The sequence below is a fragment of the Bos indicus genome, chromosome 25 (assembly GCF_029378745.1).
Source record: "Bos indicus isolate NIAB-ARS_2022 breed Sahiwal x Tharparkar chromosome 25, NIAB-ARS_B.indTharparkar_mat_pri_1.0, whole genome shotgun sequence".
In the NCBI taxonomy this organism is placed as follows: domain Eukaryota; kingdom Metazoa; phylum Chordata; class Mammalia; order Artiodactyla; family Bovidae; genus Bos; species Bos indicus.
Window position 1 is genome coordinate 5165338 of NC_091784.1, and position 18691 is coordinate 5184028.

The 18691-nt window shown below is 46.1% G+C and overlaps 1 protein-coding gene across 1 annotated transcript in view; it reads right to left on the bottom strand.

Annotated features, from left to right (window-relative positions):
• Positions 1 to 70: 70 nt before the first annotated feature.
• LOC109578085 (ectonucleotide pyrophosphatase/phosphodiesterase family member 7-like) overlaps positions 71 to 18691 on the bottom strand; it is a 38154-nt gene continuing 19533 nt past the window's right edge. Inside the window, exons 3-5 of the mRNA XM_019987073.2 lie at positions 9725 to 10351; positions 5752 to 5989; positions 71 to 201 (exon numbers count right to left, since the gene is read on the bottom strand). Of these exons, the coding sequence (XP_019842632.2) occupies positions 71 to 201; positions 5752 to 5989; positions 9725 to 10351 (996 nt within the window). The remainder of the gene's footprint in view (positions 202 to 5751; positions 5990 to 9724; positions 10352 to 18691) is intronic.

Sequence of the window (18691 nt, forward strand, 5' to 3'; positions counted from 1 at the left end):
AGGCGGGCTCTGGGCCTTGGAGGTGGGGCCACGGCAGAAGGGGCGGGGCCATGGCTTCGGTGGGGCGGAGTCAGAATTTAGCGCCAAGTTTCGCTGGGCGGGGCAGCGAGGGCTCCGCGGGAGAGTGTTCAGTCAGGCCGAGGGCCAGGTAATGCTTCTCGTTGTTCCAGCACTTTTTCGACAGTCTTTTTGGCAAGGCCCCTACGTGCAGAAGCGTCGTCCCTTGAGCCCTATCCTAGCCCTCCCCCGACTCCTCTGGGACTTCGGCCTCAAGCCCAGTCTCGGGTGCGAGGGTCGCCTCAGGGCCTGTGGTCTCAGGCCGGCGCTGCCCTTCCTCTCCTTGGCCAAGGGCGCTGAGGTAAAGTTGTTGGTTTGCACCTTTACCTCAGCCCTGCCCCGTACACGGAGGGCGAGGAGAGACCGAAGAGAACAGCAGGCCCCTCCAGGTTGGTGGGTGGCAGTTTTAATACGTGAGGGAGCTTGCTTAAGAGGCTTGTGTTGGGCACCCAAGGCCAATAGACCCCCACAGCCTCCTGACAGAACGCTAACAGTGCATGTGGAGGCCTTCACGGGTCCAGTCAGCCCGTGGTCCAGTGTCTCCTCAGCGCCTCGCTCTCTGAAGGCTGCATTCCTCAAACAGCTTCTACCTTGGGAACCATGGGCAGGCCGTACTTCTGAGAGCGGGAGAGGGATGAGGAGGCCCTGGTTGCCTGGGTGCGGCTAGGAGGCTCACCTCATTACCCAACCAGATTCGTTTGCCAGACGCTGAGATTTGAGGCAGAGAAGGGATTTATTCATGAGGCAGCCACTCGATACGAGGAAACAAACCTCAAATCTGCCTCCCTGTGGACGGGCAGGCGAGGGGCTGTGGGGTATTTATGGGCTAAAGAAGCAGGGTGGTTTCGCACCAAGGTGGGTGTGGAGTGAGATGATTGGAAATAAGTAAAAGGTGAGGTCATAGTTGTTTCATGCAAGGGCAACTAAACTATAGGCTTCTTCATGAGACCATCGGTCAGAAAACAGCAGGTTCTGATGGTGGAGTTTTTGACCCTCTGACGTCAAAGATCACCAAGCTCCCGCATGCCCAGTTGGAGGGTTGGTGGTCCTAATCAGTCTTAACTGGCCTGAACTAGACACAGCTGACTCCAACTTCCTGGAAAACAACTTGGGTGAACATCTTATTGTTTAGGCTTGGGGGGACGTGAAATCATTTGTAGCAACAAATAAAGTGAACTTGAACAGTGAAGGCAGGCTATAGGTGTGATGGGTTTAACCGTGATTACTCTGATTTCATTGATTTCTCCCAACACAGATAGGAACCCTTGCTCCCCCAGACCCCAATTAGGGTCTGTCTCTAACCCACAGAATCTTTAATTCACCAAATACTTTTTAAGCATAAACTATGTTCCTGGTAGGGTTTCCCTGGTGGTTCAGTAGTAAAGAATCTGCCTACAATGCAGGAGACCTGGGTTCGATTCCTGGGTTGGGAAGATCCCCTGGAGAAGGGGATGGCAGCCCACTCCATTATTCTTGCCTGGAGAATTCCATGAACAGAAGAGCCTGGCAGGCTATAGTCCATGGTGTCGCATAGAGTCAGACATGACTGAGCAACTAATACCTCACCTCATGTGCCTGGTACTATCAGGTGCTGAGGATGCAACAGTGAGAAGAACCAGGAGTGGTTCCCTGCCCTCCAGGGGCTCAGGGTTTCATGGGGGAAATAGGTATTGAACTAATTATCACACAAATAAATGTAGAAGCACCATGGCAATATATACAGTGCCAGTGAACACATGGAACTATGAGGGCTTACAGTGGGAGCTTTGACTTTGCAGGGAAAAGAATCCAGAAAGGAGTTAGAATGGTACACAGGTGGGGATGGGGAAGAAAAGAAAAAAAGTTACTTCCATTTGACCTTATTATGTCTTGAGTAAAAAGCAGGACAGTGAAAGGCGCTGGTGCTGCCCCTGGAGTTTGAACTGTGTTCAGAGTCTAATAAGTTTACCTTCATAAATCTCTTGAAATAACTATTTGGAAGCATCTTGGGAGCTAATTTGTTAAATATACTTGCACAATGCAGTTGATGGGGACAGATGAGTCTTATTACCCCTTTCAGATGAGAAACACTTGAGCCCTGCTCAGTTATGAGAACAAGAGAGGAAAATTAATTCTAATTGAATGCATTTGTTCTCTTATATCTGTTCTTCTACAAGAACCATGTGAGCACAGGATCTGACAAAAATTGTCCTTTATTCCATCAACAGTTGATTGAAGTAAAGAGTGTGAACTGTGGTTATTGCTGTGTTTTTACAAGGAATTAAAGGTTTCTGGGTCTGAGATGTTGCATAAATCCTCTGAGTCACAGCATCCTGGGGTAGAAACATCTGATGTAAGATGATTGGATCTTGGTCCTGAAGGAACGATGTTAGAGCTCGGTCATGCGTACTGGCTCACTTGTGCTGTTTTGGTCAGCTCTCTGCCTGCAGTGGTGAGTGGAAACCATTGGGAATGGGTCAAACTCATGAATACCAAGCTTTCTATTAACACACATAATAGCTATTAATTACCTTTCTTCTGAGGAACCAAAGGGCATACAGGGTCAAACCAGAGTAAGTGATGCTGTATGATGTTATACTAAGATATTAATAAATCTAGGCTTGTCTAGCCTCCCTGACGCCATAGATGGGAGGCAGATTGCGGAAGACCCCTAAGTGGGCCACACCATTGACCTACACACAGACAATACCTTTATCTTTGTCTGTGGGCTCTTGGGAGGGACAAAGGTCATAGGTAACATTTCTCACACCTGAGCTTGGAAGGATCAAGGCACTGAAGGGATTTGTAATGGTCCATGGACCTCACAGATGTGGTGTGTTCAGGTGTTAGTGAAGATTAGGACTGCTATTTAACATAGAAAGTGAAAATTCCAGTGGTATTGATGTGGAGAGAAGCTTTAGGGTATATCTAAACAGTCCTTTCAGTGGCAGAAGACATGCATATATGCACACACTATAGTAAAGATTCAACTTCTGGATTTGAGACTTGCTTTAATAATGATGATGATGGTGATGGTGGATGATGAAAAACTAATACATTTTAACTATATGAAATGGTTACCTTTTAGAAATTATGCTGTGGGAATGGCCATTCAATCAGTACCTTGAGGTTTTTCCTTTCTTTCTTCTATGGCTAATGGTTTCTGCAGAAAAGGACCAATTGATTTCTTTCTAAAATGTTGCTTCAGGGTATAGAGACTTTTATAGGTCATGTTTCAACTTATAGGAAAATTTTATAGTTCAAATATAAATTACATTAAATGTGGGCTTTGTAATGGAGTTAAGGTTAAGTAAAGTTCTGACTTTCCTTAGGCTGTTTATGGTGTTCAGGAGGCCTCCATGCTGTTGAGACAGGAGCTCTTTGAAAGCAGAGGCATGGTCAGGATTGAGTGTCACATGGGATGTGAGAGGCTCAGTCTCCTGATGTAACTATGGAGATGTAGAAAGCAGTGTACCAGGGCCGTTGAGTGCTTTTGTTGATGGCAGGACCAGTTCAACCAGGGTTGAACTGTGTTCCCCTGAAAGGATGTGTTGGAAGTCATGACCCCTGGTACTTAGGAATGTGACCTCATTTGGAAATAGGGTCTCTGCATGTGTAATTAAGTTAGGAGGAGATCATACTGGAATACAGGTGGCTGTGAATTCCATGATTGGTGTCCTTTTAAGAGGAGAGAATTCCATGTGAAGACAGAGATTCAGAGAGAAGTTGGCTATGTGATGGTGGACACAGAGATTGTGTCTACAAGCCAAGGAATGCCAAGGATTGCTGGCAACCAAGAGGAGCTAGTAGAAGCCAGGAAGACTTCTCCCCTACACATTTCAGAGGGATCAAGTGAATACCTCGATCTCGGACTTCTAACCTCTAGTTCCACAAGACAACAAGTTTCTATTGTTGTAATCCACCCCAGTATGTGGTGCTTTGTTATGGCAATACTGGGAAACGAATGAAACTGGAACATAGTTTTTGGTGCCAAGTGCAAAATGAAAATGGGGTCTTTGTTAAAAATCAGGATTTTTGAGATCAAACCAAGCTGGGGGCTCTTCTGAGTCTTGGTCCCTGTACTACTGCCCAGACTGCAAGTTCACAAAGATATCTCTGGTTGCTGGGTCCTCAAAGTGCTGGACCCTGACACACTCAGAAAGTGGTTGAAATGGGTTATTACAGTGTGCACTGATCAACCACAGAAAACTCTCAGACTACTCACGTCTTTTTCCGACAAAAGACTGTGAATGTCACACCAGCGACAAACAGAACCACAAGGACTCCTGTGACAACTGTGAGACTGATTGCTGTGTTTTGGAGAGCAGATGCCCTCTTCATCTCTGCTCCTGTTAATAAAAAATCAGATGGTTTTAAATGATCTGATTAAGAGGCTGCTCCTGGGTCTCTGGGAAGTTTCCTATCCAGGCACTGGTGAATATTAATTATGGAAACGAAATGTACATTTAACCCAAGAAAGTGCTCACTGTAGAGAAATCTCATAGGACAAGTCATTGAAAGCAATTTACTAAATGACCTATTCGCCAAATGACCCATTTGCCTAATGACCACTTTGCCAAATGACCGATTTGCTAAAACCCAATTCACTGAAAATCAGTTGGTAGGATGTCCTGCTTATCAATAACGGATGATCAAACACACCTCACCCCAGGCTCCCAGGATTACATATGGGGCAGGTGTAGGGGCCAAAGAGTTGTAGCAAAACTCTAAAACTTAAAAAGAAATTCTCAATAACTTAGAGAATTGCCATTCATTTAGTTTTCTGCAAACATCCTGTTTCTAGTAAATTCACATGAAGATTGTGGGTCTAGTTTCTAATTGCTCAGTTGTGTTCCCAACTCTATGACCCCCATGGATTGTAGTCTGTGAGGCTTCTCTGTCCATGGTATTCTCCAGGCAAGAATACTGGAGTGGGTAACTATTTCTTTCTCCAGGGGATCTTCCCAACCCAGGGACCAAACCCAGGTCTCCCGCATTGTGGGCAGATTCTTTACCGTCTGAGCCACCAGAGAAGATTGTGGGTAGTGGCTTGGCAGAAGGGAAGAGTGCAGGGAGCTGTTCCTTGTACTCCATTTCGAATGAGTGTGGTTGCTCTAAGCATCTGATAAATCACTGGGCACTAAGTCTCCCCACAGAAGAAATGCTGGCGAGTGTTTGTAAACAGCCAAATTCCCAGAGATGCTTCCTTTCTTTATATCACCGAGATTTAGTTTTTTGAAGTCTTAAGGATTCTCAGCCTCATTTACAGGAACCCCTGCCCCCATGTCTAGCCATGAGAAGAGCACTAAAGCTTTTTTCCTCTCCTGTGAGCAGCTTTTCTCTGGGTACCAGCATGCAGAGTTGCTGAAGGAAGGCCGCTTTTCAGAATCTACAGGGGCATCTGGGGGGCAGACTCTACGTGTTTTCTGAGGCTCAGAAGGATTATTGCCTGATACCCTCTATGGAGAGCCTTCCTTTTTGCCCTGTAGGCACTGTATAAAATGTCACCAACACAGCAAGGGACTTCCTCCTTCATCTGCTACCTGTTCACAGCTGCTGCTGATAATCTTGTGCTGGGGGCACTGAAGCTGCCAGGAAACAGGATTGTTCTGCTTGATGTTTCCCCGATTCAGAAAACCCCTTTTTGAATCTTCTCTATCTCAGGACAGAACAAACCACACTACCAATCTCTTGGTGGTGGCTTTTGTGTCTCACCTGTGTGCTGGTCGTAAGTGTCTACCAGCATTTCCTGGGTGACTGCCAGGGAGCCATTGTGGGGCTCAGGGGTAACTCCCAGGAGCTTACACATGAGGGGGTAGATGTGGATGCTGTCAAAGGGCTCAGCCAGGTGATTCTTCTTGAAATCAGGCCCGAAAGCTCTGAATATGGTCTTCATATCCATGTAGACATTATCAAAACCATGATCTCCTTTGTTGAAATATAGTATAATTCGCTGAAAAATAATAACAACGAAACAGTCATTTAAGATTCCAGTCCTCTGAAAGAAAATTGCCCCTTAGTTAATTCCATAGTTGTTAGATCCAGGAAATCTTTGAGCACTTAAATGACAAGGAAGGACACTGCTCTCTGCAGTGGCAGAAAGGAGCAGGCATGGAAGATCTTTAAAGAAGAGAATAAAGCTCACAACTTCCCTGGTGGCTCAGATGGTAAAGAAGCTGCCCACAATTTGGGATTCCTGGGTTCAGTCCCTGGGTCAGGGAGATACCCTGGAGTGGGAAATGGCAACCCACTCCAGTATTCTTGCCTGGAGAATTCTGTGGACAGAGGAGCCTGGTGTGTGGGGTCACAAGGAGTCAGACACTCCTGAGTGACTAACACTTTCTTTTTCAAAGAAAAGCACACCTGTTGGAAGCAGTAATAAGATAGTAATACTGACGGTCCTAATAGGTGCAAACATAGAGGGCTCACTGTGCACCAAGAAGTGTTTTGAATGTTTTATAAAGTGAAGGCTCTATCCTCATCACTGCCATTTTACAGATGAATAAACTACCCTGAGTCATGTAGTAGCCAATGTTGGAGCAGGTATTTGAACCCAGACTGGCTCTAGAGCTAGGAGCATTTATTTTCTTTTTCAAAAATATTTATTTATTTATTTGACTTCGCCACATCTTAGCTGTGGCACACTCCTAGTTGGGGCTTGTGGGGTTGAGGATTGAGTTTGGGCCCCTGCATCGGGAGCTCAGAGTCTTAGCCACTGAACCAACAGGAAAGTCCCCAGGTATGTTGTTTCTTATGGCACAAAGTTGCATATTTTTTTGGGGGAGCAGGGGAGAGGAGGATTAAAGAGGAGGGTATCAGGATTGTAGGTAATTGTTTAATGAGTACTAGATAGATTTTTGTCTGACCCCTTTTCAAGGGACAAAGTAACATCAGTCACACCACAGCACTGTTTATATTTTCTTATTTTCTTAGGACCAACAGATACTCTGGCATGTCAGACATGTGATCTCTGTGTATTGAAAACTTGGTCTCATAGTTGTCTTGATGCCTGTCTGCTCAGCTCAGGCTCCCTCACCTGGCTAAAGAAACCAGTCCAAAGGCGTTTGAGGCCATGCTATGCTCTTGTGCTCAGTCACTCAGTTATGTCCAACTCTGCAACCCCATGGACTGTAGCCCTCAAGGCTCCTCTGTCCATGGGATTTCCCAGGCAAGAATACTGGAGCAGGGTTGCCATTTCCTACTCCAGGGGATCTTCCCCGCCCAGGGATCAAATCCATGTCTTGTGTCTCCTGCATTGGCAGGTGGAATCTTTACCACTGCGCCACCTGGGAAGAACTTGATGCCATGGGGCAGCCTGTTAAGAACAGTTAAGTGATCCCAGTAATGGCCTCATGTTCTTTGCAAGCTCCTAAGAGCGCCGAAGAATTGATGCTTTTGAACTGTGATGTTGGAGAAGACTCTAGAGAATCCCTTGGACTGCAAGGAGATCCAACCAGTCCATTCTAAACGAGATCAGCCCTGGGTGTTCTTTGGAAGGAATGATGCTAAAGCTGAAACTCCAGTACTTTGGCCACCTCATGCGAAGAGTTGACTCACTGGAAAAGACTCTGATGCTGGGAGGGATTGGGAGCAGGAGCAAAAGGGGATGACAGAGGATGAGGTGGCTGGATGGCATCACCGACTCGATGGACATGAGTTTGAATGAACTCCGGGAGTTGGTGATGGACAGGGAGGCCTGGCTTGCTGCTATTCATGGGGTTGCAAAGAGTCGGACACGACTGAGTGACTGAACTGAACTGAACTGAATCCTAAGAGAGAAGAGTCACACCCACTCTGCTCTGCACATCAAGGCAGGCAGGTGGGTGGGAATATGAGCAGTGGACTCAATTAGAGCATTGAGACACAAAAGATTTTCTGTCTAACAGATAGTTTGCCAGAAGATTAAACTGATCACTGCATCCCATCCCTCAAACTATCTGGTTGGTCATGCTGGGAATAGGACTGTCCAATTAAATGTCTTATCATCCCTCTCAAACTGTGACATCATTAACCAGGTTTACAAAGGGGTCAGTACTATGGAAACTTCTTGGCAGGGCCTTTGCTCCAGGCCACGAGGGGGCTTACAAAATACCAATTAAGTTTTGCATTTTACTGTAAATGTTTCCACCAATATTAAACAATAACCTTATGAGCTTTCCCAGACCTGTTATACTCTGGACTTTCAGCAACTGAAGAGTATACAGATTGCAAATGTAATTATGACATTTGGCTTCTGTTCATAGCCTTAGACAAGGATCCTTCAGGTTGTACCTGAGACAGTCTTCTGTCATGTGATATTGAAGCATCACTTAAACTTTGTTCTGTCATGAATTATTGGTTGGTAGTTTTTAAAAAAATGGGATGCAGTGATCAATTTAATCTTCTGCCTGCCTTGATGCGCATGTCTTATGTATGTCTCACAATTAGCATTGATTTTGGTATTTTCTTCTTTAGGCTTCTTATTTTTTTCGTAACAGCTGTGTTGAGATATAATTCATATACAATGCAATGTATCCATTTAAAGTATACGATTCAATGGTATCTAATGTATTCACAGAGTTGTGAAACTATCATCACAGTCAATTTTAGAACGCTTCCATCACCCCAAAAAGAAAGCCTATACCCCTCAGCAGTTACTCCCCAATCTCCCTACAACTTCCCCTGGTCCTAGACAACCACCAATCTATGCTCCGTATCTATAAAATTGTGTATTCTAGACATTTCATTTAAATGGAATCATACAATATGTGGTCTCTGCTATCTGACTTCTTCCACTGAGCCTTATGCTCTCAAGGTTCATTCACATGATAGCATGTTTCAGTACTTCATTTCCTTTTAATGGCTACATAGTATTCCACTGTGTGGCTAGACCCTCTTTTGTTTATCCATTCATCAGCTGACGGGCATTTTGGTTGTTTTCACCTTTTGTTTATTAGGAATAATACTGCCATGGGCATCTATGTATAAATTTTTATGTGATCAGGATTGCCTTTTTTCTTTTGACTATATGCAAATGGGAACGAGAAGGTGTTTTTTTGGGGGAGGGAGGGGTGTTAATCTCTTGTTGATCCAACACATAGGCTTGGGTTTGTACATCAGCCTTACATTTCTAATACCAAATCACTCCTCTCCAGCTTTGGTTTCTTCCTTATTACAAAGGGAAGATAAGAGAATCAACCTTTAGGGTTGTTAGGAAAACAAAAATAAAGTGTGTGTGTGTGCGCTCAGTTGCTCAGTTGTTTCTGACTCTTTATGACCTGATGGACTATAGCCTGCCAGGCTCCTCTGTCCATGGGATTCTCCAGGCAAGAATACTGAAGTAGGTTGCCCTTTCTTCCTCCAGGGGATCTTCCCGACTCAGGGATCAAACCCACATCTCCTATAATTCCTGCATTGAGGTAGATCATTGAGCAACCAGGGAAGCCCAAACATGAAATAACTCATGTTAAATTTTTAACACAGCCCTAGACACAACCTTGGTCAGAGATACATGTCATTATTGTTGCATAATGGTAAGATGGAGCAGGGTAGGTAGGGTGGGATGCGGGGAGGTGGGGAACACTCAGAAAATAGTGGGCTACTACTAACTCATCATGCATGCACTTATGTTTTAATTTTTTTCAGAACAGTCCTTCCCTACTGGCTGCCTTCCAGATCCAAGATGGACTCTATTTTAGAATCCACTCACCCCGCTGATGCTATAACCAGGGTCGGCGTACATCACGATCGGCAGGACCCGCTCGTGTTTGGCAAAATGGAAGCGTTCTGGAAATTCCTCCTTCTTATAGACATTGAGGTGAGGATGAGCGTTCTTCAGCGCTTGGTAAACAGCTTCCTCTTGCCCTGGTTTGGGCAGAAGCATCCCAAAGCCGCCGTAGTCCACAATGTCAAACTGGACCAAGTCCTTGAAGCTGATGTAGTTTCTCAGGAGGATCTCGGTGATGTTGGGTTTCTTTTTCATGGTGGTCATGCCGTGGTCTGACGTGATGATGACATTGAGGTGCTCAGTCAAGCTGTGCCTCCCAATGGCTTCCAGCAGGTACCCGATGGTTCTGTCGATTTGCTGAATCATTGCCCTCCTATTCTCTGTGTCAGGTCCGTAGAGGTGTCCCACGCTATCTGGCTCTCCATAGTACAGGGTCACGAAGTCAAAATCTTCCTTGGTGAACCAGTTCATGACGATGTCGATGTTCTGTCTCCACTCTGTCTCGTTGCCATTTGGGTGGGTGTGCGACTCCACCAGGGACCGCTGGACAGCCTCCCCTTGGTACTTGGCGCCTCCCCCGGGATAGTGGAATGACGCTGTTTTCCTCCCCTGCGAGTGCAAGAATAAAAGCCTGTTAGAGCTGTTTCTTCTGTCTTTTTCATCATATGCAAAGCCCAACATGTTGGCAGCCCTGCCCCAGTCCAGAAACATGCATAGAAAACATGTGGGCTTTGGAGGCAGATGGGATTGGGCTTCATTCCTGACATCACCAGGATCTCCTGGAATCTAAAACACCGATAATTGGAAGACGTGCCTTTATTGGAGAAGGCAATGGCACCTCACTCCAGTACTCTTACCTGGAAAATCCCATGGACGGAGGAGCCTGGTGGGCTGCAGTCCATGGGGTCGCTAAGAGTCGGACACGACTGAGCGACTTCACTTTCACGCCTTGGAGAAGGAAATGGCAACCATCTCCAGTGTTCTTGCCTGGAGAATCCCAGGGACGGGGGAGCCTGGTGGGCTGCCGTCTATGGGGTCGCATAGAGTTGGACACGACTGAAGCCACTTAGCAGCAGCAGCAGCAGCAGCAGTGAAGAAAAATGCTGCCAGTGAAACCGCTGACACTTCAGTGACTGGAAGATGTGTTCCAATTTGGGATGGCAAAATAAAAAATAAAAAAGTTCCTTGGATTGGAGGAGAAATGGTACTTTCTAAACTGGCGGTGGTGAGTGAGTTCTTTAATCTCGTAGTGCTTCAGTGTTTCTACCTGTAAAATGCCAAGAAGCCGATGGGACTTTTTTGAGGATTAATCCAGATAGCTTTAAGATAAAGTGTTGGGCATTGTGTTTTGGCCCTTGGCAGGCACTCTTTTCATTGCCTCTAGACCTAACAAGCCACCACAAGCCTTCCCCAGTGTGTCCAGTGTGTGCAGTGGGCAGTTAATATATTTGCCTGCCCAGCGCCCACTCCACCATCTGCAGGTTTGGAGCATCTGACATCCCCTGGAGGCTCTCCTCCTTGCTCTTGCTCCATGCCTGGTTTGGGGTGTGTTGGTCCCACATTAGGCTCCAGAGGTGGGGTGTGGCTCTGGGCTGGCCAGTCAGGGGACACTGTGTCCCCTGGCCACAGCAGTTGGTTGAGCCTTGGGCCCATGTCCCAGCCAGAGCCAACGAGATGAGATCTGCGGACTCCCTCTGGGGCTGTTAGAGATGAAAGAATTTGCCTAGCTGTTCCCATCTCTAATGTTTATAGACTCTGGGGTATTTGCAAAAGCGAAGGCTGTCATCTTATTCCCTGTGCAGATGTCTGCTTGATGCCGGACCCAGAGGCAGACAACAGAGCAGTTAAAGGTGTGCTTATTGCTGGGTTGCCTGGGTTTATCTTTTCTCTTTCATTTGGATGTGTGTTGCCAAAACGCTCTCCACCTCTGTCTCCTCATCTGTAAAGTGGGGATGTTAATGCCACCTCGTGGGGTGGTTGCAGGGACTAAATGCACATGGAGCACATTGGTAAGCGTTCAGTGAGCTCAGCTTTTGTCTTTCCTGGAGAGGAACAAAGAGCATTGGGCCCAACCGCACGATCAGGTAGAAGGGTGATGATTATTTCCTCCAGTTTCTGTCTCATGAGGGGCATTGAAGGTGGAACTGAAATGTGCCTGTAGACCCCCGGGTTGGAGTCTGCAGAAGGAAGCTGAGATTGGAGGCTCTGGTCATGGAAGGAATGGCTGCAGCAGGGAGCATGGGATTCCTCACGTCCGAGGAAGGTGGTGGGTCATCCATGAAATTCTGCTGAATCTTGCAAGGCCTGACCAGAGCCTGGGGTTGCTGCTTGACCTGAAACTGTTGTCAGTGGCCCAGCCACCTTCAACCTCTCTGTCACACTGCGGGAAACCAGGCAAGGCACTAGATCACAGCCGACAGAAGAGCCCTGGCCTCCTTAAAAGCCTCCTTAAAAGCCGTCATGGGAGGAGCTGCTTGTCTCTTCCCTCTCCTTGTCTCCAGTGGGTAAACTGGGGAAAGAGGGGTGGGGTGGGGGCTCGAGAGAGTGGACCATGGGTCACGCTCCTTCTTTCCCAGGCATCTGGGGCCACCAGAGAGTCTGTGGTGGGGTAGGGAGCATGCTGGGGATCAGAGCTTTGACTCAGATCTGAGATGAAGGTTTTACCATGAGCAGAACTGAGTCTTCAGACTGAAAATGAGGCTGTGTTAGCAACACAAGTAATTTCAAAGTCATGAAAATATTAAGCGATAATACTCCTCGGCAGAAAGGTGTTTTTTTTTTGGATAAAGCCTGGTAAAATTGTTAGGAAAATAAAATAATTTTATGTACACTCACCAACGAGTTAACAGTAAGATGGACCCATATCACTAAATATGTTGTTGTAAAGCAGCTCCTTGACCAGGACTGGGCACATACTAGGCACTTGATAAATTTCTGGTTCCATAAATGACTGACCTGCTTATTTGGGGAGCAACTACTTTTCTTCATCCTGGCTGTTAACTTGAGGGCTGTTTTGTGACTCTTCTTGTATTACCCAAGATTTGGATATTCTGAAAAACTCTCTACAGTTCAATGGCTTTAGTAGAGCCAAGAGAGGGTACTGGTGTAATGGTGTCAATTTGGTATAGGGAATAAATTATGGGATGAACTGTGGGGTATTAGCACCTGGGTCATGGCTATGTGGCATACGACTGGGTATAAAAGTATAATCAAGTGTAATGCCAAACTTACCATGTACCATTTGAGAGAAAGAGGCAGGTAAGCTATTTGGAAGTTGTAGGGGATGCTGTTGGGGCCCCATCCAGATCCCCTTATTGGGCTTGTGCACCCGCATCCATTTCTGTGGGGGTGCTGCTAATGTCTCACTGTTCCTCCATGTTTTGGAAAAATCCCGTTGCCAAGTGGCCAGACCTGCCTCACCTGAGTAGGTAGCCTATACTGGTCTTTTATCCTCAGCAGCCCACGGCTAGTGACCAGCAGCAGGACATAAAGCCAGCTCCCTGGCTTCAGGGTGGGATAACATGGGGGTGCAATTCATGTTCCTGTGCTCCTGGGGGATCAGGCTGAAGCTGGTGTCCAGCAGAGGGCACATCTCACTTAGCTCATTCTCCTGCCACGTCAGTTTTCCTTACTCCCGTCTCCTGAGAGCTCTCTCTCCATATGTTACATGCACTGCGTCCCTGCCTCAGGCTCTGGTTTTAGGAAGCTTGACCCAAGACAGAAGTCCTAACACTAAACGCTTTGCACAGTTCCAGAAGTTCTGTCCATAGCTGTAGGTGAAATATTGTCCCTTCTGCCCTCCAGCGTTCATTTCCTATTTTGGGATCCGGTTTTATGTTCTCTAAAGCACTTTCCCCAACCTGAAATTACCTTAATTTGCTTGCTTTGAAAACTATCTAATTCCCTCCTCTAGAAAGTGTGGCTGTTTTTGTTGAATGCATTTTTCCTGGGACCTAGGACAGGCCTAGCTCAGACTTAAGTGCTGACTGCTGATTAAGTGCATGCTGCATGAATGCATGAATCACATCTCCTTTTAGGGGCAGAAAACCTACCTTCTTCTCTCTTGATTAACTTATGGAAATAGTTTCATAAATGCTTTCTCTTTTGGGTTCTAGTGTCTTATTTGTAACCTCTACAGGTAACACATTTTCCTTTCTGATAATAAAATTTCTATGGTTGCTTTAACTTGCAAATCCTCTAATATGTATTTATTGCATTTCTGATTGGCATTAGACATAATTCTTAGTTTTTAGCGATGGTAGTTTGTTTAACTCTAAGTGTAAATTGACTTTGCTCTCAAGTATGGATTGATTGGAAGGATGAAACTTCCAACATTTTGTAGAACACAGTTTGGCTATTTTATTATTTAGAATAAGCTGACATTGACATTGTGAGGGACTTAGGCAGCACTGCATATTAGTTAAGTTCCTAGGTATTTGCCTGTTAAATCTCAGATGTTCCCGACTTAAAATTGTTTTCTCCTGCTATATTCTTAACACATATTCTTTCTTTAAAGGTATCCAAGCTGTGGTCTTAGGAAGCTATGGTTTTTCTCGCTTGGTCCCATAGAAATTTTAGGATTTATGATGCTTTGTGAAATGAGCTCCAGAGAGAAATATATATGTGAGCATGTGTATACACACACATACATACACACACACTTGACTCTGTTTATTTGGGATCTACGATAATCAAAAGTGCTATTTTCAACAAATACTTCTGAGAAACAATCTGAGCACTTAATTGGATGCAAAAGAGTGGGTATTTACTATTCTACCCTTTAATTAGCATAATCAGTGTTTCCAGAAGCAATAGCAATTGGAAAATCACTAGTTTTATTAGGTGCATTATTCTTCCTTAGTGTACTATTGCATCAGTGTGGCTATTACTCTTAAGCTGCTGCTTTAAAACGAGAGTTGATACTTCTTAGGGCAAAGCCTGAGTGTTGGCTTTTGTATAGAATCTACAGAACTCTTTGGGGCTTCCCTGGTGGCTCAGACAGTAAAGAATCTGCCTGCAATGCAGGAGACCTGGGTTCGATCCCTGGGTCGGGAAGATCCCCTGGAAAAGGAAATGGCTACCCACTCCAGTATTCTTGTCTAGAGAATTCTATGAACAGAGGAACCTGGCAGACTATAGGCCATAGGGTCACAAAGAGTTGGACGAGACTGAGCAACAAACACTTAACAGAACTCTTCAGAACCAATCATTAGTGAAAGAGTTTCAGTTTGGTTTTGTGTTTTGTCTTGTCTCTTCTTTTAGTGGACGGAATTAATGTCACCAAGATGTATAGGTTTTATAAAGGTCCCTGAAGTGTTCATCCCATTGTACTTTGGTGGATAGTATGTTTAGTGGTTTAGGGAAAGGAGTTAGTTACACATTCTTGGGAATGACTGAGTGGAAAGAGATGGACTCCATGTATTGGGCTGGCCAGAAAATTTGGGTTTTTCTGTAATAGCTTATGGAAAAACCCAAACAAAGTTTTTGACCAATCCAATATTTGAAACCATAAGTTGGTTCTGAGTGTTTTCATTGTTCTTCTGTGTTCTGGAGGCGTCACTGAACAGAAGGAATAGAGAGGGCCAAGAGTCTGTGTTTTAACCCTCCCACGCCCTTTTGGAGGTCGGAGTATTATTCTTAGAACCTTTATGATGTGTGATGGAGACACAATTTGTACCAGTACTGGGATGCATTATGTTGCTATTAATGCTCTTCTAAGCAAAAACTGCTGGCACCCTCTTTCTCACAGCTTTTCCAAGTTTGGAAGCTTTTGTCTAGGAGATCTGGCTGACACTGAGAACCTTAGCTGCCCTCCCCACCGTCTCTCCAAATCCCCTCCTGGTGGCAGCCTACCGCGGTCCTGTTACAGACTCTTGGCAGACATGAGTATCTCACCCACACCATTTCACATCTTAATACTCTCTCTGTCTATTCCATAAGAGGAGAAACATGCCCCTAGGTTTTCATGGCTTCCCAGGTGGTACAGTGGTAAAGAACCCACCTGCAATGCAGGAGACCTGGGTTCCATCCCTGGGTCAGGAAGATCCCCTGGAGAAGGGAAGGGCAACCCACTCCAGTATTCTTGCCTGGAGAATCCCATGGACAGAGGAGCCCGGTGGACTACAGCCATGCATGGGGTTGCAAAGAGTCGGACACAGCTGAGTAACTAACACTTTCACCTTCCTGGGTCTCACAGCCATAGCTGCCTGCCTTTCTCTGAGAATTAGGACTTCTGAACTTGGTGAAATACCTTAGTCATTGATCAGGTTCAGTTATCCCAGGAGCTTGTTTAAAATCCCAGCCTGCTCTCTGGAACTTCCCCGGTGGTCCAGTGGTTAACACTTTGTGTTCCCAATGCCGGAGGAGCTGGGTTCGATCTCTGGTCAGGGAGCTAGATCCAGCATGCTGCAACTAAAGATCCCGCATACTTCAACGCAGATCCTGCACATGGCAGTGAAGATCACGCATGCTGCAACTAAGACCCTGCTGCTGCTGCTAAGTCGCTTCAGTCGTGTCTGACTCTGTGCGACACCATAGATGGCAGCCCACCAGGCTCCTCCATCCCTGGGATTCTCCAGGCAAGAACACTGGAGTGGGTTGCCATCTCCTTCTCCAATGCATGAAAGTGAAAAGGGAAAGTGAAGTTGCTCAGTCGTGTCCAACTCTTAGCGACCCCATGGACTGCAGCCCACCAGACTCCTCCGTCCATGGGATTTTCCAGGCAAGAGTACTGGAGTGGGGTGCCATTGCCTTCTCTGCAACTAAGACCCAGTGCAGGCCAAAAAAAAGTCCCAACTTGCTTTCAGTGGAGCCTCTCCATTCATAGCCTGACCGTTAGGGAAGTCCCGATGGTGTGAGGATACCCTCGTGGACTGTGGAGATTGGATGCAAAGGTGGTTGAGAATCCCATCTCATAGGCATCATCTGCCAAGAGACACTGATTCTCATGAATCTTGATGGACTCTGGCAGCATTAGTGTCACTGAAGAAAAACATTTTAGTCCTATTAAAGGTGAATGCATCAGTATCCACAGAGCCTACCTGGAAGAGACTCAGAAGAAGGATGGATTTTCCCAGTGATGGATACAGGGTGGGCCGCCTTCCTGCAACCCCACCTGGCAATGCAAATGTGCCCACCCCATGGCATTTGGCATTTGTCACCCTGTTTTGGCAGGGGCGGTTGCTGACCTGGGACCACAGGTTTGCTCTGATTACAGGAGATTTTTGAGCCAGCTCCTCAGGGAATTGGCTGAATGGCCCTTCCTGGGCAGGATGAGATACACCAACTTGACATTTGCTTGCCAAATGAGTAGTGTGTTGTCAGCTGCCTGGCCCTGCACCAGATCCTCATTTTGCACAACCACTTATGAATTCAGCAAAGAGGAAAAGCACTCTGATTATAAATTGAGCAGGAGGAAAAAAGTCCTGCAAATAAATGACAAGGAGACAAGAACCATGCATAAGAAAGTGCCAGGAAGGGAGAATGCCACCAGAAGCCTCATGCCAGTGAACAAATTCTGTAGTGAGCGAGGCTCTGGGTTTTGAGTAGTGAATTAATCAGGGCTTTACAGACATTCTTAGCAGCCTGGCAGATATAAGAATCACTCTGAAGTCCATGACTAAATGCTTTGGCCACAGAATAAAAATTATGTCATGGTTAGCGTTAAAGAGTTGCTGAACCCAGAGTGAGTTCTAATCCCAGCCCTGCCTCTCACTAGTTTTGTGACTTTGAGAAGTTATGGTGTCACTTGGTGCCTCAGTTTACTCATCTGTTAAAGGGGCATAACCTTAGCACCACCTCAGGGTTGTGATAAATTAATATTCGTAAAGCACTTAAATCAGTCGCTGGCACATAGTGAGTGTTATGGATGTTATTTTTATTATAAGGACAGAGTTTATTTGCATGGTCTATTCCTCAAAATTTAAAAATGTGATAGATTGGGGAAGGAAGCTGCTGCTGCTGCTGCTTCTGTTAAGTCGCTTCAGTCGTGTCCGACTCTGTGCAACCCCACAGACGGCAGCCCACCAGGCTCCTGCATCCCTGGGATTCTCCAGGCAAGAACACTGGAGTGGGTTGCCATTTCCTTCTCCAATGCATGGAAGTGAAAAGTGAAAGTGAAGTCGCTCAGTCGTTTCCGACTCTTCGAGACCCCATGGACTGCAGCCCACCAGGTTCCTCTGTCCATGGGATTTTCCAGGCAAGAGTACTGGAGTGGGGTGCCATTGCCTTCTCTGGGGAAGGAAACTAGGGCACAACAAATAGGAGAAAATGAACCTGAGGTAGAGAAGGGTCATGGCCAACCTCCTGTGATTCTTCTAGAGCTGTGTTGTCCCGTATGGGAGTCCCACTTGTGTAGTATCTAGATTTAAATTGAAACTAATGAAAATGAAACACAACTAAATATTCAGTCCCTCAGTCTCACTCGCCACATTTCAAGGGCTCAATTACCACCCGTGGCTTCCACATTGGACCATGCAGAATAGAACATGTCCATCATCACAGAATGTTCTGTTGGATAGTCTTGACCTAAAGCTCTAGTGACCAGCTGAAGTCCTGCTAAAGTGCCTCAGCTTCCATTCATAACAGTGACTGATCATTTCGGGCAGTGAGCACTAAGCAACTCACGTGTGTTATCACAGTTAATCCTCCCAATGAGCCTGTGAAGCACGAACTCTGACAACCCTCATTTTAAGGGTGGGAGCAAATGAAGCAGAGAGCAGAGGTCATTGCCTGAGGTGAGGCTGCGGGAGAAGGGTGGGGCTGGCTGGATCCTGCTCTGGGAGTCAGAGTCTGAAGGCTGTGTTCTGAGCTGCTGCAGTCACACCCCTTTGCCAAGTAGCATGCACAGCGTAGGCTGGGAGCACAGAGAGGAAGGGTCAGGACTCAGGGAAGCTTGGAGCCAAGGCTGGTATCTTGGGGGAAGAGAAGAAGGATCTGTTCTGAAGTGAT